The sequence below is a fragment of the Hypanus sabinus genome, chromosome 3, assembly GCF_030144855.1.
Source record: "Hypanus sabinus isolate sHypSab1 chromosome 3, sHypSab1.hap1, whole genome shotgun sequence".
Lineage (NCBI taxonomy): Eukaryota > Metazoa > Chordata > Chondrichthyes > Myliobatiformes > Dasyatidae > Hypanus > Hypanus sabinus.
In genome coordinates, this window is record NC_082708.1 from 130,029,934 (window position 1) to 130,053,050 (window position 23,117).

At 39.4% G+C, this 23,117-nt stretch overlaps 1 protein-coding gene across 1 annotated transcript in view; it reads left to right on the forward strand.

Moving 5' to 3' along the window:
* The first annotated feature begins 212 nt into the window (after window positions 1–212).
* plk4 (polo-like kinase 4 (Drosophila)) overlaps window positions 213–23,117 on the forward strand; it is a 42,156-nt gene continuing 19,251 nt past the window's right edge. Inside the window, exons 1-9 of the mRNA XM_059965113.1 lie at window positions 213–245; window positions 6,384–6,479; window positions 7,675–7,770; window positions 7,850–7,964; window positions 10,149–11,193; window positions 11,974–12,077; window positions 12,911–13,278; window positions 16,245–16,349; window positions 21,769–21,871. Of these exons, the coding sequence (XP_059821096.1) occupies window positions 213–245; window positions 6,384–6,479; window positions 7,675–7,770; window positions 7,850–7,964; window positions 10,149–11,193; window positions 11,974–12,077; window positions 12,911–13,278; window positions 16,245–16,349; window positions 21,769–21,871 (2,065 nt within the window). The remainder of the gene's footprint in view (window positions 246–6,383; window positions 6,480–7,674; window positions 7,771–7,849; window positions 7,965–10,148; window positions 11,194–11,973; window positions 12,078–12,910; window positions 13,279–16,244; window positions 16,350–21,768; window positions 21,872–23,117) is intronic.

Below are 23,117 nucleotides of genomic sequence, written 5' to 3' on the forward strand. Positions count from 1 at the left end.
GATTCTAGGACCTACATTTTCTTTAATCATTGTTTTTTTTCTTCACTGCCTCAGCGAGGAGGTGACGCCAGCGCAGCCTCGTTGTCGACTGGGTAAACGGCGGAATTTTCAAAAATGGAGAGATTCCGCCGTGGCGTTGGGCGGGCGACTGGAGCGAGGGAGCGCGCAGCGGAGCAGTGAGCCCGCGCCCTACGGGGGCAGCGGCTACCGGTATGGCGACCGTGTGCATCGGTGAGAAAATAAAGGTACGCCCCGCCATCACCTGTATTTTGGTTACTAACAAAAGTCCTGACACTATTTCCTGTGGAAGGCAACTCGTCCAATCTCAGACCGAAGCCTCGGCGGGGGCCCATCCCCTTCATCAGCTGTCACGTTAGACCCTTTGGTAATGCCGATTTGTTTTTTTTAAACTAACATTTTCTGGTTTTCTGTCTGCCGCTAATTCTGTCCCAGATCGGGCGCAGATGTGGTACCTGCTGTTTCGTAGCGAGATGTCTGCCCAGAAGCCAAGCCAGCGAAACACACAGTTCACTAAACGTAAACTTTCTATCTTCTATAACAAAAAAAAATCAGTTAAATCTGGGGTTGATTGAAAGCTGTCAACATTTAAAAACTATTAAAATTATATCAAATCATTCCATTCATTCTGCCATCAATTCAATACATTCTTTCATATTCACAATGCAGCAGCACAGCTAGTTTCCACTTAGAATAATTCATTCAGGAAGTGTTCACTCAACAGAGCTCAAAGTAAATTTGTTGCCATATGCTATTTTGAGATTCATCTACTTGCAAACATTTACATGAAAATAAATAAACGCAATTTCTGAAGAACTGTACATAGACAACCAATGAGCAAAAGATAAATTGTGCACCTATAAAATAGTACTGAGAACATGAATTGTACCTTTAAAAGTAGGTTGTAGAATTAGTTCAGAGTGGTCCAGTTGTTCAATGCCCAGTGATGGCTGGAACTTGAACTGTGATCCCTCCCCTCAGAGTTTTTACATTGACTGTGCTAAGCTTAAATGTGCCCCTGACTATGTACTCTTTGAGGGTGAAATATGCCAATTGGCAGTATTCACTTACAGAGCTCTTGGTGAACCAGAATAACATCAGGTTTCAGGTAGAAGGATAGACTAAACTGGGTCTTTAACAGTTGATGATCTTGCAGCAGCAGTTGATGTTTTTCTTGATGTTCATCCCTGGGAACACTGTAGATATGAGTGGTGCTCTGTTACACAACAGTCTGAGACAAACTTTGATAGCATAGTTTTCCAGACCTTGGGTGACCATATCATCTGCACCACAGCCATGATGGCTTGGGAGTTAGACTCCAACCATAAGACATAAGAGCAAAATAAGGCCATTCAGTCCATTGAGTCTGCTCTGCCATTCCATCATGGCAAATTTATTATCCCTCTTAACCCCTTACCAATCAAGAACCTATCAACTTCCACTTTAAGTACACCCAATTACTTGACCTCCACCTCCATTTGTGGCAATGAATTCCACTGTCTGGCTGAAGAAATTCATCTCAGTACTAAAGGGCTGTCCTTCTATCTCAGTTCTAAGAGGCTGTGCCCTCTTGTCCTAGCTCCCCCACTAGAGGAAACATCCTCTCCACAACAATTTCATGCCTTTCAGGAACTGATTAGAACAGATTTGACAAGAAGTGTCCTGTCCACTACCAACCAATATTGTCAACATTTACTGTACAATTTTATTATGTTTGTAGGGCTGATCTACGTGTTTTGTTGAATGCAAGAGCCTGACTAAATATGTGGATGGACCAGGCCCACAGCTTATGTTATCAGACAACCATAAAGCTTTTGAGGCCATGTTAAATTAATTTGTACTTATTAGTACAGTACTAAAGCAAATATGCAACACCAAAAAAGTATGCTGGGAGGATAGAGTACCGACAGCTTTTTTGTAGAACTATCCTACCAATATGCAGTTATGAAATGCATTGCGGAAAAAATTCCATTCCTTGAAAATTTAACTACCTCTTAGTTACCCAAAATGAGTCTGATATTACCTGATATTCAGGAAGAGCGTAACATCGTGCCGCAAGCTGGCTGACTGTTTTGTACAGAAGCCCATCACAGAATGTGTCAATTTGGAGATGTCCGTTCTACCATCCAAGTTGTTTGTTAGACAGTTAACGTGCATATTTGAGACCTTGCTAGGGAAGCAACAGATAGTAGAAATGCTATAACACCAATAGTAATTGGGTGGTGTAAATCATTAGAAATGCATTTTTCATGGGAAGTTTTTGCCTCTTCACAATACAAAAATATTCAACACATAGCTAGTAGAAAAGGCCACAAGTGTTCTGCATTGTAATGGAACCTTGTAGTTTCTTCACATGATAGGAGTCGTGGCCATCTTTCAATCCATTTTGTTCTCCTAAAGATGGTGCCAAACTCTAACCCAAGTTTAATTTGATGCACAAACAGAAATCTACATAACAAGATTTCACTTTGTTATTACTTCACTAAATCAAGAAGGATAATTAAAAAATAGTCTTTTTATTTAGGTTGTCTCCAGTTCTCTTGGCTATAATGGGGCTCATTTTGATGAATAAAAAGCATAAATTTAACTAAACCTCTCCTTTTGATTTATTTAGCTATATTATGATATTATTTTATTATGTGCTTATTGAGTATACCCACAAGAAAATGAATCTCAGGATTAGAAAAGTAGAAAACCTACAGCACAATATAGGCCCTTCAGCCCATAATGCTGTGCCAAACATGTACTTACTTTAGAAATTACCCATAGCCCTCTATTTTTCTATGCTCCATGTACCCAGCCAAGAGTCTCTCAAAAGACCCTAAAGTACCCGCCTTCACCACCGTCGCTGGCAGCCCATTCCACGGACTCACCACTCTGCTTAAAAAAAACTTACCCCTGACATCTCTGTACCTACTTCCAAGCACCTTAAAACTATATCCTCTCGTGTTAGCCATTTCAGCCCTGGGAAAAAGCCTCTGACTATCCGCTTCAAGGAGAAAAGTTCACTCAACCTTTTCTCATATAAGGCATGCTCCTCAATCCCAGCAACATCCTTATAAATCCCCTCTGTACCCTTTCTATAGATCCCACATCCTTTCTGTAGTGAGATGACCAGAACTGAGCACAGTACTCAGAGTGGGGTCTGACCAGGGTCCTATATAGCGGTAACACTACCTTTCGGCTCTTGAACTCAATCTCATGATTGATGAAGGCCAATACACTGTACATACATACACACACACTTTGACAATAAATTTACTTTTAATGGTGTAATTAATCTACACCATTGTTGCTTTAATGATTTGTGTGTTTGTACTCCAGATTCTTTTGAAAGCTTCATTATCTTTCACATCCATCTGCCAAATCATATTTCTAGTGATGAGAACATTTCAACACTTGTAAAGAGGCTTTTACAAGATTTGCATGTTGTCTTTGGAGACTTTGAAAACCAGAAAATGTTACATGATCTGTCTCTTGCTACAGGTAGAGGTCTTTATAATGGCATCTGGTAGTTTAGCAATCCCTGACATGGTTGCTGTGATTCCTATGTTGGACCCAACAACAAGGTCTCCAAGATATTTCTCTTATATCTCCACACAAGAGATTGTAGGTATGGTATTGACTGAGTTGGTTTAATATAACAATACAGAGGATACCTAGCTGTCTTTCTGCTGATTTGTTTGACTGTTTATGACTCTTTGGATGTCTGAGGAGGACAGAATTCCTGTAAGACCTTATGAACTGTTAAATTGGTTTACTTAGGTTGTTTGAATTTTATGAATCTATTTTGGCTTGACCAGAGTATTACCATATTAGACAAGTGAGCCCACATATCTTTGAGTGAAGGTGAAGATCCTGACTGTCACCAGGTCCAGCAATCATTTTGTATTTACAAACTTGCAACTGTTGTTTTAAGTGCTGCCTTGTCTTTTCTTGAATGGATAATGGAAGAACATGTATGGAAAAGAGTCACTCTTGAAGTAACCACAACATAATAAGCTTTTGATTGAACCGGCTGATTTAAGTTGAAATCAGCCAGCTTGGCGTAGATAGCTGTTCACGTTGGCTAATCAACAAGTTGTTGAGGATGACACTGGAGTGGTTTTCTTGTGGGAAAAGGTCCATTGAGGGTGTCATTGAATGCATTTTTTATCATGATCATTAAAAAGTGGTGCTTTTTGACACTTGCTTGAATCTTTCCTTTAATTTTCTTCCAAAACAGCTTTTGATGATTGATGGTATCATATGTGCTGATTGGTCATTGAATGTAGCAGGGATCTAACTAAGCAACGGCAATGAATTGTCATTTCTTAAATCCACCCTTGGTGAGATTCAGTACTTGAGAGGAGCATGATTTGCCATTCATATTATACAACTATGAATTTTTGTCTTGCAAAATGTAGAAGAACTAATTCACAGTGATTAATTCAAACTAATTCACCAATAAGTTTATAAGGTAGCAACAAATCTAGTGTGAGAACACAGTAGGAGCCTGCTCCCCCTTTAAACAAAATCAATATTGATTTTCCACCTCAACATATTTTCCTGCCTATCTGACGTCTCTCAATCAGAAACTTATTGATCACTGTTCTTAGAGCAGTTGGTGATTGAACCTCCACTGTCATCTTGGGTAGAGCATTCTGAAATTCACCAAGATATTTCTCCTTGTCTCAAATCAAAATAATCCACCCCTGTTTTAATTGTAATAATTGCATTAGACTCCTTGACATTGATTGAGATTAGCTGAAAACTACATCAATCTCAAGAGTCCTTCTCTGGCTTCAAAGACAACTATGTGTATTGGCCTCATCATTTTGAAAATGCAATCCATGGTCATGCAGGTGTTGGATAGTCTATTCAATGCAGATGTCATCTTGGCTTATATTTGTATATTTTGATCTTTTTGATTGCTTTTTCCATTTTGGTTGCTATAATTTGTCATTGTTGCCTAATAATATCACTCCCATCAGGGAAGAGGCTACATACCATCCATGCCAGGACCACCAGACTCAAAAACAGTTACTTTCCCCAAGCAATAAGGCTGATCAAAACCTTCACTACTTTATCATTTCCTGTCAGGGTCACCAGTGCCTAGCTTCACTTTATGGATATAAAATGTGTGTGTGTGTTATATATAATATAATCAGCTATCTTATGTTTTTTTATTGTGTTGCAATTTATCTTATTGTTTTCTCTCAGTTATTTGCTTCCCCTAATATCTAAATTGATCATCTTGTTGTTTTCTCTTATGCTATTTGTTAGTTTGCACGCTCTTTATATACATCTATTTTTAAAGGATCATGAAACACTGAAGAGGTTAGATTTAAAATAAGGGTGATTTAACGGGAGAGGAATGACAAGAGGCAGATTTTATAAAATATGTAAGGGTAGAAAGTAATATTAGAGACATGGGGGAGGTGATTTTTTAATTAATACTTCCCACGTTCTTTAGTTCTAAAGTGAAGGGTCTCGGCCCGAAACGTCGACAGTGCTTCTCCGTATAGATGCTGCCTGGCCTGCTGTGTTCCACCAGCATTTTGTGTGTGTTGTTTTCATAATCACTGTCTTGAATGGTGTGGAATCTGTTGTTTTGCGGCAGCTGTACAGTGTAAGACATAATAATTTCTATAAATTACAAAATAACTAGTGTCAGAAATAAAGAATAATGAGGTAGTGTTCATGGACCGTTCAGAAGTCTGGTGGCGGAGGGGAAGGAGCTGTTCCTAAATCACTGAGCGTGGTCTTCAGGCTCCTTTTGAGGCACCGTCTCTTGAAAATGCCCACAGTAGTGAAGAGGGTGTGCCCATTATAGTAGACTTCAATACCCGACGCCCTTAACTAGAAACTATTTGCTGGCAAATTGATGTTTATTGTAGAAATGAAGGCTATTCAAATTTTCAATGGATTGTCTCAGTATGTAATGTATTTGTGTTTAAACATACTTTCTAATGATTTGATACTTCGCTTGACGAGGCTTTGAAGAACACGTAAATAATACTTAAAGGTCTGTTGCTTGGCAATGAGAAGCCGTTGTGTTAACGCGGGAATAAAACCGGGCTTATGTTTTACTGACTTGGTCTTTATCTTTGAATCCTCTCGCTACTTAGTTAGTTCGTGCCAGTCAAAAGAAAAACCGGTCAAGTTCCCGTTGGTAGTTCTAACATGTTTGATCGGGTGTTGAATTGTATCTTAAAGTGCAAGTGTATGATGTCTGGTGGTGAAAATGCCATTGCGGTAAGCTGTACGAAGCATTTATACCGAACAAACTAGTCATTTGCACATTGCCTAATAGTTATTATTGCATTATTGTGCTGCAATCGATCAAGAGTATATTGAATCGGTGACTGACAAATTTTTTTCAGGACTTCAAGGTTTTAACACTCCTTGGGAAGGGGTCGTTCGCCTGTGTTTACAGAGCAAAATCTGTGAGTACAGGTCTGGAGGTGGCGATAAAAATGGTAAGTTTACCACAAGCGGTATGTACTTTAAACAATTTTTTTAAAAATTTCTCTGCCTATGGGAATCTTGAATGCAATACTTACTTTAGCCCAGTTTGTTAGAATTATTTTTAAATGTCTTGTCAACATAACGGAATTAATGCCGTTTGCTCTAATGGTTTAAAAAAAGGTCTGAGTTGAGTTTGGCTTAAATGTCTTACTTGAAACAGACTAAACATAATTGTTCATTGTGCCTGATAATTTCTCCATGTCCAGAAAAGTAACTAAACATATCCAAATAAGTCCCATAAATCTTTTAGAATTCTTGGACAATTTTAACTAATTTGTAATTAAAGTTCATATTCAAGTTGGTCATTGGCATATTAAAAATTTTTCTTTTTTTTTAAATCACTGAGTGCATCTTTGGGAATACTCTTTCCAAATAAACAGTAAAATTCAGCTCAGCAATGTATGCATGGTGACTTGTTTATAATTCAAAGGACAGAATAAATTTTAATCACTGCAGGTTCTGTGACTACTCACCACTTTTAGGAGAGTATCTTACCCAAGATTCTAACATCCTCTTGTCAGAGGAAACTACAGGTAAAATAGAATAAAAATCAAGCACTGGATATTATTGTCTAATGGGTAACTGTTGTTTCATGAGACATCTTTGTGAGAAACTGGCTTACTCATTTTGGCCAACATTTGTATTGGACAATTAAATTGCTGATTATCAGCTGTGAAACTTGTTCCCATTTCTTACTTTAATGAAAATAAGTTTTACTGTTAGTAACTTAAATCTATTTATGATGGGAAGAATCTTCACATTCCCAAGCAGATATTTTCAAATAATTTTGCACTTGTGTATTTTTCCCCCCAAAATGTAGTAAAGGTTTTGAAATAGAAAATAATTTAATTCATCTAATTAACACACAAAGTGCTGGGGGATCTCAGCAGGCGAGGCAGCATCTATGGAAAAGAGTAAGCAGTTAATGTTTTGAGCCACAACCCTTCATCAGGACTTATGAATCAAGGGTTTCAGCCTAAAACATCAACTGCTTACTCTTTTCCATAGATGCTGCCTGACCTGCTGAGTTCCAACAACATTTTGTGTGCATTGCTTAGATTTCCAGCATCTGCAGATTTTCTCATATTTAATTCATCTAATTGCTCATTGTTGAAATGATATGGATCCAATGAATTGTGTTTCCAGATTGACAAAAAGGCCATGCACAAAGTGGGAATGGTACAGAGAGTCCGCAATGAAGTGGAGATACATTGTCAGTTGAAGCATCCGTCAATATTGGAGGTAATTGCAGTATTATGAATACTGTTCTTTTGCATCTATTCTATGAGAATACTTATGGATGATCTTTGTTTACTTTCAGCTTTACAACTATTTTGAAGACAACAATTATGTCTATTTGGTACTGGAGATGTGTCACAATGGAGAGATGAGCAGATATTTAAAGAACAGAAAAGCTAGTTTCTCAGAAGATGAAGGTACTACCATTTGAAAACATTTATTATGGACTTTCCATTAATAAATGTGATATTGAGGACCATGTGTTTTATTTTGCCAGATTCAAATTGATCTCTACTTGGCTATATTCAGGATTCATTCATAAAACTACTGATCTACCATCATAAATTATTAGGGCTTTGCCCAATGCTCTGGTTTCCTCTCTTATCTTGAAGATGTTCTAACTGTTAAATTAGTTGGATACCATAGTGGTGGTAGGACGATCAGAGTGAAATTGATGGACATGTAAGAGAAATATATAGGGAATGAAATTGTTCTGGGAGTCCACATAGACTTGATAGGCTGAATAGCCTCTTTCTCTGTCAAATGAAGGTATGAAAAACATTGCATAGGTGTACAGATGGTGCTCAGCATTATCTCATTAGGACTTTACATGTCTCTTGTATTGTTGTACTTGAATTGGATGGGCCGAAATGTCCAGGGATAAATGACCAAAACTCTGCTGGGAAGACATTTGAGGGAAACATTAAACTCTGTGTTTTATCTGCTGAAACCTGTTAATGAGAGCTCACTTAAATAAAATGGTTAGGAAATAAGTCAGAGGTTACATTAGGATTGTTTTATGTGTGTCTATAGAATATGAAATGCATTGGCTGATTAGGATATACTGTATACTAAAGATTCAATTGTGGCATCAAAAAGAAAATGGATAAATAAGAGCAAAAATATTGCTAACATAATGAGGTGGGATTATGAGTAGAACTGACATTTGAGTAGGCTGAAATTTGTTGGTTTTTTTTGTTCTAATATATATCAGCTTACCTACTGATGCGTATTATAAACCCAACGACTCTCACAGCTGCCTAGGCTATACCTCTTTCTACCCTGTCAATTGTAAAAATGCTATCCCCTTCTCTCAGTTCCTTCGTCTTTGCTGCATCTGCTGTCAGGATGAGGCTTTTTATTCCAGAACTAAGGAGGTTTCCTCCTCTAAAGAAAGGGGCTTCCCTTCCTCCACCATCAATGCTGCCCTCAACCTACCACCCAACCCCATGTGTACATGTCCAGTACATAATTCTCTATAAATTCCGCCACCTCCAACGGGATTCTACCACCAAACACCTCCTCTCCCCCCCCCCCCGCCAAGTTTCTGCTTTCTGTAAGGATTGCTCCCTACGTGACTCCCTTGTGCGTTCGTCCCTCCCCTCTGATCTCCATCCTGGCACTTATCCTTGCAAGTGGAACAAATGCTACATCTGTCCCTACACATTCCTCTCACTACCTTTCAGGGCCCCAAACAGTCCTTCCAGGTGAGGCGACAATTCAGCTGAGTCTGGTGGGGTCATCTATTATATCCAGTGCTCCTGGTGTGGTCTCCTGTATATTGGTGAGAATCGATGCAAATTGGGAGACTGCTTCATTGAGCACCTATGCTCTTTTCTCCAGAAAAGGTGGGATCTCCCAGTGGCCGCCCATTTTAATTCACTTCCCATTCCTATTCTGACATGTCAGCCCATGGCCTCCTCTACTGTCGTGATGAGGCCACACTCAGGTTGGAGGAGCAACATCTGATATTCTGTTTGAGTAACCTCCAACCTGATAGTGTGAACATCAATTTCTCAAACTTCCGGTAATGCCACCCCTCCCCTCCCCCCCCCTTTACCCATTCCCATTTCCCCCTACCACCTTATCTCCTTGCCTGCCCATCACCTCCCTCTGATGCTCATCCCCCTTTTTTTTTCTTCCATGGCCTTCTGTCCTATCCTCTCAGATTCCTCCTTCTCTACTTCTCCAGCCCTGTATCTCTTTCACCAATCAACTTCCCAGCTCTTTACTTGCCCTCTTCCTCCTCTTCTCTTCTCTCCCCCCCCCCCCACTTCCTGGTTTCTCCTATCACCTTGTGTTTTTTCCTCCTCTCCCCCCATCTTTTTACTCTGACCTTCTTTTCTCCAGTCCTGATGAAGGGTCTCAGCCTGAAATGTTGACTGTACTGTTTTCCATAGATGCTGCCTGACCTGTTGAGTTCCTCCAGCATTTTGTGTGTATTGCTTGGATTAACATGCATCTGCAGATTTTTCTCTTGTCTGTGAGTGACATAATTATTTTGAGTTAATAATGGAGGAAGTATGGCAAAGAAGGGGAATAGTTTTAATATATTTTTAAAATTGACATTCATTCTGCTTTTCTTTTTTTTAAATGCACAGCTCGACACTTCATGCATCATATTGTCACTGGAATGTTGTACCTTCACTCACATGGTATATTGCATCGGGACCTCACTCTTTCTAATCTTCTACTTACAAGTGACATGAACATAAAAATAGCAGATTTTGGATTAGCCGCACAGCTGAAAATGCCCAGTGAAAAGCATTTCACCATGTGTGGAACTCCCAATTACATTGCACCGGAGATCGCAACTCACAGTGCTCATGGTCTTGAATCTGATGTGTGGTCTCTTGGGTGCATGTTTTATACTTTTCTGGTGGGAAAGCCACCATTTGACACTGACACTGTTAAAAATACACTGAATAAAGTGATGCTGGCAGATTATGAAATGCCAACATTTGTTTCAAGCGAGGCTCAAGATTTGATCTATCAGCTGCTTCGAAAAAATCCAGCAGATCGCATCAGTCTTTCTAGTATATTGGACCATCCATTCATGATGAAGTGCCCTTCATCCAAAAATAAAGATTCAACATCTGCAGAGGACTCAATGGATAGTGGACATGCCACAATTTCAACTGCGTTTACCACAGGAGCAGGATCTTTTGGTGCTAGTGCCACAGGACGCTTACAGCAGAAAACAAAACAAGTCATAGGACAATTTCTTCCAAATAAAATGTCAGTCATTACTTCACACAATAGTATTATCAATGATACTTCATCCCTAGGATTTAGCATAGAATATCATGGGGAAAGAGCACAAAACACTGAAATTAATAGAGCTGGTCGAGGAAGAACTATACAACATGGAGATGAAGAACGACCCCATTCCCGATGGCTTCGAAGGGCGCACTCTACTGACAGATCTGAAAACTTCCAAAATCAGAAACCTGAAAAGCCCAAAAGCAGCATGGAGCGCTGTCAATCTGTTGATGCACTGTTAAAGTCAACCAGACATGGAATGCATAATCGTGAAAACTTTTATGGAGATAATTATGTAGATATTCCACAGTTTAATAGAGAGGTTTCAGATAACGTCGCCACCCAGGACAAGCTTACCATGTCTCCTGTCAAACAGACCACAAAGTAAGTGCATCCATTTTTACCTTCACAACATAACAGAAGACAAACTCTGGATGTTGCAGGATGCAAGTATAAAGAGAATAAATTAAAATAAATTTGTTTTTTATGTTGGTTTTCATAATGGAAAACACTGGCTAGATATAGGTTACAAACTGTAGACAGTATGCAGTACAAAATACTTTGAATTATTAGGATAATTACCATCTGAAATAATGTTTAATTTTATCACAAACTGTTTTAAAAATATAAAATCAATGTAATAGCACCGTTTTGGAATTCCTGGCTCAAAGCTTCAGTGATCCAGACTTAATCTTGATCTCCAGTGCTTTCTGTGTGGAGTTTCCACAATCTGTATGTTTTTTTCTCTCTCAGATCCCAAAGACGTTGATTGGTGTAGGTTGATAGGAGTTAATGGGTAAAAAGGTTAAAGAGAATTGGGGTTACTCTGAGTTAGGTAGTATAAGCTCATTGGGTCAAGAGGCCTCATTGTATGTCACAAGGAATTGCAAATGATGGAGATCTCTGGAAAAATAGTTTGTCTAATATGTAAAATTAATGATAATAATTCTGTAATAAAAGAATGAAGAGTGATGTTGCTGATAATCAACAGTGACTTGAAGCAAGGAAAGCCTAGAGGACATTTCGGGGAGACATTTAACACTGATTTTTATCTACCTAAACCTGTTGTTGGTAGCTGAGTGATGTTGTTGCTCAACTCAGTGGATTATAAAATATTAATCTGGAGTTGTTGACAAGGCACATCTTTTCTAATTTTATTCATAGCCCAAGCTTTGCTTACCAGCCTGCCTCCAGTGGACCACTCTTGGAGCAGATATCACAGGCTGGCACAATACAGCACTGGTTTGAAAATAGCCAGCCACATAATGGTAAGTTGCTTTCTTTTTATCTTTCAAAACTATTTTTCTATGTTCTCCCTTGTCCATGGAAGAATTGTTGATAGGGTGAGCTTGAAGGGTAGATATAATCACCCTGTCATTTCAGTGCAAAGTGACTTGATGTTAACAAACAAACACGAGAAAATCTGCAGATGCTGGAAATTCAAACAACACACAAAATGCTGGTGGAACACAGCAGGTCTCGGCCCAAAACGTCGACAGTGCTTCTCCCTATAGATGCTGCCTAGCCTGCTGTGTTCCACCAGTATTTTGTATGTGTTGTTTGATGTTAACAAATTTGTATTTTAATGGGTTTCACCCCATTCTTTGAGGTGCAGTCTGAAACAGCTTGGCTAAGATTAGGAATTTTATAGTCCATTCTGTATTGCTTACTTTTTCTACTTTAGCACCATAAATGGTATTTGCAGCTATGTTGCCTTTTTGTTTTAAGTTGTAACGATGCAACTCAGCTTTGTGAAATGAACTCTTGGTTTGAAATTAAATACAAGGTCTTCAGGATATGCATATTTAAAACCCAAGACCTGAAATATGGATTTTTGCTTCACTAAAGTAGAACTTAGTTTTCTGAAAAATGTTTATAAGTGTAATAGATGGTTAATGCAGTACATTAGAAATACATACCAATGATGTGATATGTTACTTGGGGGAGTTTATGAAAATGTGGGGAGCGTGAAATTGGATTAAGGTTGTATAAGTGGGTTGAAGGATCTGTTTCCATGCTACATCTAACAATGACTCTAAAATCTAGGCAGTATTTAGGCAATATTCATTCATGTAGAGTTAATGCAAATCTTATTTCCAAGCTCATTTCGGAAAACCAGTGGATATCAGCACCACTGGTAGCTCTAATGGAATTTTACATGGAAGAAAGCAGACTGTAGATGAGGTTATATCAACAAATATGTGGGGAAAACAATGCAGCAACAAAATGAAAACTGACCAACTATACTACAAAGATTGCTTCAGAAAACAGATAGATAATCAAAGTTGTGAAGGAGATTCCAGACAATCAGACATGCGGTATGTCTGTCCTCAAGCTGTGAAACAACGTGGATTAATAAAACAGGAAAGGCAATCTACTGAATCTCAAAACAAGACGTTGCGGGAGTTGGTGTCACCACTGAAAGCTCACAGACTTAAAGCAATCCGGCAAAAAACTAAAAATGCTGTGGTGAGTTTTGCAATTTGTTCTTTATAGCTGCTTATTTTCCAATACTTAATTCTTGATAGCTTCTCGATTAGAGTGGTCCTCCATGGCAGCCAGTCACAGGGCATTTAAGAGTAACTGCATTGAATCTGATGTTCCACATGGGTTGAAAGTCAGAAAAAGGTTTTCAAACCTTTTTCTCTAAAAGACCTTGGTAAACCAGATTTTAAATAAATAAATTATATATATGCATGTGTACACCCACCACCACCACCACCCCCCCACGAAAGACTTGGTCAAAATCTCAGTTACTGTGAATAGCTAAGCAAGTAAAAGATGACCTGATTTCCAAAAGGCATGAAGTTAAAGATGACACATTTCTTTAATATTTTAAGCAAAATTACTTTTTTATTTCCATCTTTTACGGTTTCAAAATAACAAAAAAGGAAAAGGGTCCAAACCAAAAGTTTGGGCACCCTGCATGGTCAGTACTTAGTAACACCCCTTTTGGCAAGCATCACAGCTTGTAAACGCTTTCTGTAGCCAGCTAAAAGTCTTTCAATTCTTGTTTGGGGGATTTTCGCCCATTCTTCCTTGCAAAAGGCTTCTAGTTCTGTGAGATTCTTGGGCCGTCTTGCATGCACTGCTCTTTTGAGGTCTATCCACAGATTTTTGATAATGTTTAGGTCAGGGGACCATGAGGGCCATGGCAGAACCTTCAGCTTGCACCTCTTGAGGTAGTCCATTGTGGATTTTGAGATGTGTTTAGGATCATTATCCTGTTGTAGAAGCCATCCTCTTTTCATCTTCAGCTTTTTTTTTACAGACTGTGTGATGTTTGCTTCCAGAATTTGCTGGTATTTAATTGAATTCATTCTTCCCTCTACCAGTGAAATATTCCCTGTGCCACTGGCTGCAACACAAGCCCAAAGCATGATTGATCCACCCCTGTGCTTAACAGTTGGAGAGGTGTTCTTCTCATGAAATTCTGCACCCTTTTTTCTCCAAACATACCTTTGCTTATTGCAGCCAAAAAGTTCTATTTTAACTTCATCAGTCCACTGGACTTGTTTCCAAAATGCATCAGGCTTGTTTAGATGTTTCTTTGCAGACTTATGATGCTGAATTTTGTGGTGAGGACACAGGAAAGGTTTTCTTCTGATGACTCTTCCATGAAGTTCATATTTGTGCAGGTGTTGCTGCACAGTAGAACAGTACACCATCACTCCAGAGTCTGCTAAATCTTCATGAAGGCCTTTTGCAGTCAAACAGGGGTTTTGATTTACCTTTCTAGCAATCCTAGGAGTAGTTCTCTCAGAAAGTTTTCTTAGTCTTTCAGACCTCAACCTGACCTCCACCGTTCCTGTTAACTGCCATTTCTTAATTACATCACAAACTGAGGAAACGGCTACCTGAAAATGCTTTGCTATCTTCTTATAGCCTTCTCCTGTTTTATGGGCATCATTTATTTTAGCTTTCAGAGTGCTAGGCAGCTGCTTAGAGGAGCTCATGGCTGCTGATTGTTGGGACATTCTTTGAGGAGTCAGGGTATTTATAAAGCTTTGAAATTTGCATAACCTGGCCTTTCCTAACGATGACTGTGAACAAGCCATAGCCCTAACAAGCTGATTAAGGTCTGAGACCTTAGTAAAAGTTATCTGAGAGTTCAAATCTCTTGGGGTGTCCAAACCTTTGCATGGTGCTCCTTTCCTTTTTTTCATCCTAAAATTGAACAGGTCAAAAAATAATACACTAATCTGGCTTAGAATGTTGAAAATAATGTTTCATCTTTAACTTCATGACTTTTGGAGATCAGTTCATCTTCTACTCAATTATTCACAGTAACAGAAATTTTTACTATGGGTGCCCAAACTTTTGCATGCCATTGTATATGTATGTGTACACACACACTCTCTCTCTGTCTGTCTCTCTCTCACTCTTCACTCCTGAATATGATCTTTGTTCCAGGCATGGTTACTTGATTTAAATTTCCCAGCTAACTTAGTAGTAGTCAAATTTGTCTTGGGGTCAGTATTCAAAACCAATGTAGTCATCATAATTGAACCTTATATAGCTAATACAAATTATGAAGCAATTTCTTTCTGTTTTGGTTGTCAGCAGAAATATGAAGGCATTACCACATATATCTACGATGCCATCCTCAGTAGGAAATTTGAATGCTAGACGATGAGGTGGACCAAAATATGCTGATCCTGATGTGTCCCAATTAACCAGAATTACCTGATCTACCAAGAACTGTTGAAAGCAACAGATTATTGTGCCATTTTTATTGTGCATGTCAGTTCTGTTTGCTTAAGTGGCCAACAACAAACAGCCAGTTCAGCAATCTCGGTTGTGTTAGAAAGTGCTTAGGTCAAGGTGCTGTCAAGCACTGAAATGCACCCATTGTGAATCATAATGAGTACTTTCCTCAAAATTGAATTTTATTTCTATTAGTGTAAGAATTCAGTTGTGAATTTTTGCCAATTTGAAGCCATGTTTTTGTGCCCTTTTAGCCTACTTCAGAAAGAACATAAAAGCAAAGAAGTAAGTGCAAGAAAGAAAGTACAAGTTTGATACCAGAACAGATTATCAAGAAAGAATGAAAAGCTAGGGCTCTTTTTTTTAAAAAAAACCTAGAAAAGAGGACTTGGAGATCTTTAGAGTTTTTAATGTGTTACACAAGATAGATAAGGATAGAAAGGCTTCTTTTGCAGATATACTATTAACAATCCATAATATTGTCTTAATAAATATAGAATTATGGAGAGCTGTTTATGCTTTGTGGATGCTTCATCAATAGAAGTTGCTATTTACAAAAAAATGCTTGAGGCAATTACTAAAAGGCTGGGATGAGGCAAAAAAAAATTGGAAAAAACTCGTATTTAGTCTAAGCATAAGCACCAATTAGCTGAGGCAAAGTACTTTCTATTGCATATTTTATATAATTTGTTTTATTGTACAACAATGACTATTGTTATGTTGTTCAGGTCAGTATTCTTGACTCTGAAGAAGTGTGCATGGAGCTTTTGAAAGGGAATGGTGCTCAAGAACGTGTAAGGGAAGTACTTAGAATATCCTGCGATGGAAACATGGTATGTTTAAAATTTTTGAGCGTTTGCTTTGGTGACTTACTACTTTATGCCATTTATTATGTAACCCCCTTGGTCGCCTCAGGCTCGCTCAGCTCATTTCGTCTAGGGGGAGCAGCCTTCGGCCCCGCCAAACTGGGTAATCAGCTGGTGTGGATGCTGTGTGATGTCCCCGCCTCACCCAAAAACAGACAGTACACCATATGCGATTAAATGAGTACAATTTATAAAGGTTACTATAACTAAGTGATTAATAACGATACAGTATATATGAAGAGAAAATTAAAGAAAAGGCGCCAAACTTATCAAAGTCCAAACCACTTCGTGCACAGCCGTTGGAGCTCAATTTCTGAAGTCTTCTGGCCACCATTCGATCCCCTCCGAACTCCTCGTCTCGCAGCTCCGGACCCTCCGAACTCCTCGACTCTCCAAACAGCTCAGGACCCTCCGAGTGGTCAACCAAGCACATCTAGCTTCATCCCCCCTCCTCGGAGAATCTCCCGGCCTCGGACCCCCCTTTGGGGTCCGATCCTCGCCCAGCTTAGAGCATTGCGTCCTCTCTCTCGACCCCCTCGCGCCGATCTGCCCAAAAGCCCGTCAACAAAAGCTTACAGACTCAGAAGAAAGAACATTAATCCCCATTGGGTTTACAAAGGAATACCATTCTCGGTATCAGTAAATTAGCATTCCTGCTAGTTAACAAAAAGAAACCCTTTCCCAACAGTAACAAAGAAAAAAGAAGAAACCCCCTTTACAATTAGAAATGATAATAGCATTTGGGGAAAGAGGGAAAACTTAACACAATTAAAAACAATGGCTTATTTTGATAATTTCCTTCAAATTGGATTATTTTGGTTCTTTAAGTTTTAATGAACTTGCATAACTATATTCAAGCTAATGTAGTAATCCAGGAGTCAGTGAGTGGTGGAAATTGTAAATCTTTTACAAATAGTCTTCGATTTACAAAATGGACATGTTTGTGAATACTATTTTGCACAAGCTAAATTCCAAAAATCGAAAAGGCAGACTGATGTTCATTTAACTTAGTTTAGTGTATTTCTCAGAACAGAGAACCACACTATTTTTTTTTGTAGCAGAAGGTGGATTTGTAAGTCAAGGGTACATATTCTAAAGACAGGTGTGATGAACCGTTGACACACATGCCAAAGATGTACTTGAAAAAATTTTGTTGGATGTGGCATGAAGCGCCACCCTTCAATTCTTTAACCCCTGCCCTTAATTTTTTTAAAAATACATAATGATTATCTCTACTGCCAAATGCAGCAGCAAACTATTTTCTACAATTCAAGAGCAGTGAGATGTTTTCACAGAAAACGTGCTTGGCGCGAACTAGAAGATTCTGAGATCATGTGACATTGGATGACACGCTTTGAAATCCCGCAGACCTGGTGCATGCATCAATATCTAGATAATATACAGTTGGGCCAGTTGACCTAGGCTTTGCTTTGGTTAGCTTAAACAGTCAGCCCTCCTCATCCGTGAGGGATTGGTTCCAGGGCCTCCCGCGGATAACAAAAAACACGGATGCCAAGTCCCTTGAATAAAATTGCGTAGTATTTGCATATAGCCTACGCACAGTCTCCTGTATACTTTAAATCATCTCTAGATTACAGTTGGCCCTCCTTATCTGCGAGGGATTGGTTCTGGGACCCCTCGTGGGTACCAAAATTCACGGATGCTCAAGTCCCTTAGTCAACCTGTCTCAATGCGGTGGACCTTAGGACCTAGCGGAACCCCAGACCTTATTCAATCTGTCTCAGTGCGGTTGACATTAGGACCCAGCAGCAGAATGAATCCGCAGTGTTTCTGTTCACGGAAATAATCACGATCACGATTGAAAATAAAGTGGAAATAATAAAGCGATCGGAAAGAGATGAAACATCATCAGTCATGGGAAAAGCGTGGGTCAACGATCAGAACAATTTTAAAGGATAAAGTGAGAAAAGCTCTGCCCCCATGAAAGCTACAATTAAGCAACGCAGTGGTTTAATTATTAGGGTTAGGTTAAAGGTCTGTCCCAAGCCTTATAGGTTCATCAGGCCGGTGCTTATGCCGGTTTCCGTGGCGTGAAGCAACTGAGAGTACGAGACTCCCCCCAGATAGGACGCTGGTTAACAGTCACATAGTAGGCAGCATTTTGCTGGTACCCATTTTCAGCTGGGTGGACTGGAGCAATGTGTGGTTAAGTGTCTTGCTCAAGGACATAACACGCTACCTCGGATGGGGCTTGAACTCACGACCTTCAGATCACTAGTCCAACGCCTTAACCACTTGGCCACATGTCACACATTAGGTTCAGGGGTTTTGGGTTTTTGATCCTCCACATCAACCCGGCACAGTGGAGAGCACTCTTGGGAGTGGTCTGTCACTCAATCGAACTCGGGAACTTTGTTCCCGAGCCTGGTGCTGAAACATATGTTTTTAAGTGTTTTATATGCATAGAAAGGTGAAATATATACTAAGACAAACGTTTAACTAACTGACGCCAAATGATACTGGATGTACCTGTTCCGACTTATTTAGTAAGAGAACTTCCAATTTTTTTTCGATCCCGATCCACGATAACCCACGCATATCCTCCCGTATACTTTAAATCATCTCTAGATTACTTCTAATACCTAATACAATGTAAATGCTATGTAAAATAGTTGTTATACTGTATTGGTTAGGGAATAATGACAAGGAAAAGAAGTCTGTACATGCTTGAACAACAAGTGCTGGAAGAGCATTTCTGGGTTTTCGTGGTTGGCGGAATTCGCGCATGCGGGTAACGAGGGCCGACTGTACTTATAATACCTAATACAATGTAAATGCTATGTAAATAGTTGTTATACTGAAATGTTTAGGGAATATTGACAAGAAAGAACTGTACATGTTCCTCTTGCTCACAACACAAGCAGTGAACGAACGAGATGCCGATTCTCCCTTAATCTTTACATTCTTGAGGCTGTAGCGCTTTACATAGCCAGCCAGCCATCTCTTGCTAGTCTTAAACTCTTTTATCTCGCTCTCATCAACCCTGTCACAGTAGTGCTCATAGGGACTAAGAGCTTTTTCACGTACAATTTGGCCATCAACAGGGATATGCTTCTGTGACATGTCCTCTAGCCACACAATCTTTGCAAGCACTTTATCATGAACCAAAGAGACCATTTTTGCTGTTGTAGGGGCAGCACTAACACTTTCACAAATTGTAGCTTCTTTCTGTTTTATTGAGCGAATTTGTTCTTACTGACCTTACGGCCCATTTCAGAAAGCGATATGCCACTTTTCAAACTATCTAATATTTCTACTTTCTCAGTGAGAGATAGCACTCTTAGCCTTTGAGGAATTGCTTTGACCACGTAATTGCTTTTTAAGAGCCATTTTTTCCACAGGAACAAAGTAGTAAATGAATGAGATGTGAGGCGAATAATGCTCGAGCAACGAGTGCTGGAAGAGCACTTCCAGGTTTTCTTGATTCACAGTTGGTTGACTTCGCGCATGCAGAACTTGTGGATAAGGAGGGCCGACTGTACTTTTCCTTCTGTCATTTGTGACTAAACACTGGATATTCAGTGATGATAAATACTGCAGATAGTTTAGCACCTCCATACAAAATTTTCAATTGTCTTTAAAAGAGTATTATTAATAATTTTTGTGCAATGAATAAATAAGCATCTTTTTTTAAGAATCCATAATTATTGTTACAAATTCATTAATCAACAATAATCTTTGTTTAAAATTACCATGGCACATGGCGTGAAATTTTTAGATCATTGCGAATTTGGGTACACATTCTCAAAAAAGTCCACTGCCCCTGTCTTAAAGGGTCTTTCAAGTCTTATTAAGGAATGGGAACGGAGCTGGATTAATTCTGGATCATTTAGGAGGCTGAGAGTTTGATTGGCAGGACATACAGGGAGATAGTTACACCCAAGGTTCAAGACTCTGTCAGGAGAGGGAATGGGGATAAGCAGCCAGTGCAGAGTACCCCTTTGGCCATTCCCCTCAACAACAAGTATACTGCTTTTGATACTGTTGGGAGGGATGATCTAGCAGATGAAAGACACAGCAGTCCGGTTGTCTGGCATTGAGTTTGGCTCTGGCTTGGAGGAGAAGGAGTGAGATGATATGAGTTGGAGTGACAGGGTTTCATTGGTCAGGGAAACAGACAGGAGATTCTGTGGACAAGAAGAAGATTCCCAGATGGTATGTTGCTTCCTAGGTGTCAAGGTCAGGGACATCTTGGATTGAATCCACAACATTCTTAAGTTGGAGGGTGAGTGGCCAGGGATCATGAGTAAGAAGGGTGAAGAAGTCCTGCAAAGTGAGTTCAGGGAGTTGGGTTCTAAGTTAAAGGACTGGACCTCCAGGGTTGTGATCTGAGGATTGCTACCTGTACCACATGCTAGTAAGGCCAGAAAGAGGAAGATTATGCAGTTTAACCCAGCTAAGGAGATAGCGCAGAAGGGAGGGCATTCAAGATAAGCTAGTAAATTGAATTAGACATTATCTTCATTGGAGAAGCAAGAGAATGATAGTAGATGGTTGTCTGTCTGACTGGAGGCGTGTATCTAGTAGTGTGCCATGGGGATCTGTTGTTGTTTGTCATCTGTATCAATGATTGGGATGATAATGTAAACTGGATCAGCAAATATGTGGATGACAGCAAAATTGGGGGTGTGGTGGAAAACAAAGCTTATCGAAGCTTGCATTGGGATCTGGACCAGTTGGAAAAATGGCTGAACAATGGAAGATGGAATTTAATGCAGATGAGTGTGAGGTGTTGTACTTTTGGAGGACAAAAGAGATTAGGACTTGCATGGTGAGCAGGAGGGCATTGAGGAGTTCAGTAGAACACTGGGATCTGGGAATACAGATACATTATTCCTTGAAAATGGCGACACAGATGGGGTCATAAAGAAAGCTTTTGGCACATTAGTCTTCATAAATGGAAGTGTTGAGTACAGGAGTTGTGATGTAATATTGAAGTTGTATAAGATGTTAATAAGATTAAAAGAATGCAGAGAAAATTTATGACCATGTTGCCAGCGCTTGACCTGAGTTATAGGGAAAGGTTGAATAGGTTAGGACATTATTCCCTAAGGGGTAGAAGACTGAGAGGAGATTTAATGGAGGTATAAAAAAATTAAGAAAAGTATAGATTGGGTAAATGTAAGCAGGCTTTATCCACTAAGGTTGGGTGAGATGAGAACTAGAGGTTAAGAGTGAAAGGTGAAATATTTAAGGGGAAGAGGAGGGGCAACTTCTTCACTCAGGGTGGTGAGAGTGTGGAACAAGCTGCCAGCAGAAGTAGTGAATGTGGTTTCTCTGAATCTAATCCAGTAACAATCTCTTATGTATTCTATTTTTGAAATAAGATTTTATATATAACATTTTTAACAATTAATCTATGCAGATCCATATTTACCATCCTAATGAGGGAAGAGGTTTCCCAATAGACAACAGACCACCATCTCCACCAGAGGAAGTATTTGTTTACAGTTTTGATGACTTACCAGGTATCCATTATTACTTACATTACTTGATGAAGAGGTGGGAATTAGAGAAGGCTGCCGGGATGATTGGTACTAGTTTAAAGTGCTAGTTAGAGCATGACAGTGAGATTTATGGTATAGTGGTTGTGTTCTTAACCAGTGCCTTCAATATGGGAACAAATTGTACCACTGCGAATAGCGAATTTATATTTAGTTAATTAAACAAACTTTAATTTAAAAGGTTAGGATCCATAGTGGTACCAAAAACAAGTGGATTATCTTTTTATTAATTCTATTTCAGATAAGAAGTCTAGTGACCATCTATGATGTGCAGTTCCAGTCTGGCAAAAGTCTATACTGCTCAGTAATATAGCAAGACTTCATATAGTTAAAATGTATTAATCAAATGTAGGGCAGCAATTCAGGAAGGCGGCTCACTATAAAATCCTTGAGGGCACACTGAGATAGCCTAGGTGCACAGCCTTGCTAGTGATGCCCAAACCAAGAGATGCAAACATTACTAACCTGCACTCATCAAAAGTTCAAGGGTCAGTATCTTGTCAAAGTATGCATGTACATCTCAGATATTTGTCTTCTCCGAATAGCCATGAAGGGCCACACAAGTTGATGAAAGATGGAACATCAACGCCACCCTCCTCCCCAGCACAGAAAAGGAAAACTCACAGACCCCAAAATTCCCCCACCCCCTCCCTGCAGAAATAAAACAGCAACAATAACAATCCCTGACCCCGTCACTCAAAAAAAAACAGCAACAGTAGCATCAAAGGCAACATGAGTGAGTCTGCAGATGCTGGAAATAAATAAAAACACAAAATGCTGGCAAAACTCAGCAGGCCAGACAGCATCTATGCTGTCAAATGCTGATTTCATCAGCATCAAACACTCCTGATGAAGGGTTTCGGCCCGAAACATTGTCAATACCTCCTCCCATAGATGCTGTCTGGCCTGCTGAGTTCTGCCAGCATTTTGTGTTTTTAACAGTAGCATCAATTTTCCCCCACAGCCCCTTCTCACACACAAAAAATTAAAAGATCACCCACCCGCCAATTTGCTGTAAGAAAGAAAACACTGAAAAATTGAAGGAAACCAATATAAATTACAGTCCAATAATCACATAAATCGCAAAAAGATGAAGAATGAAAATATAAATACCATGGTATGCTGTCCTCTCCTATCAGATTCCTTTCTCTTCAGCCCTTTGCCTCTTCCATCTATCACCTCCTAGCTCAGGAGTTCCCAACCCCTTGGT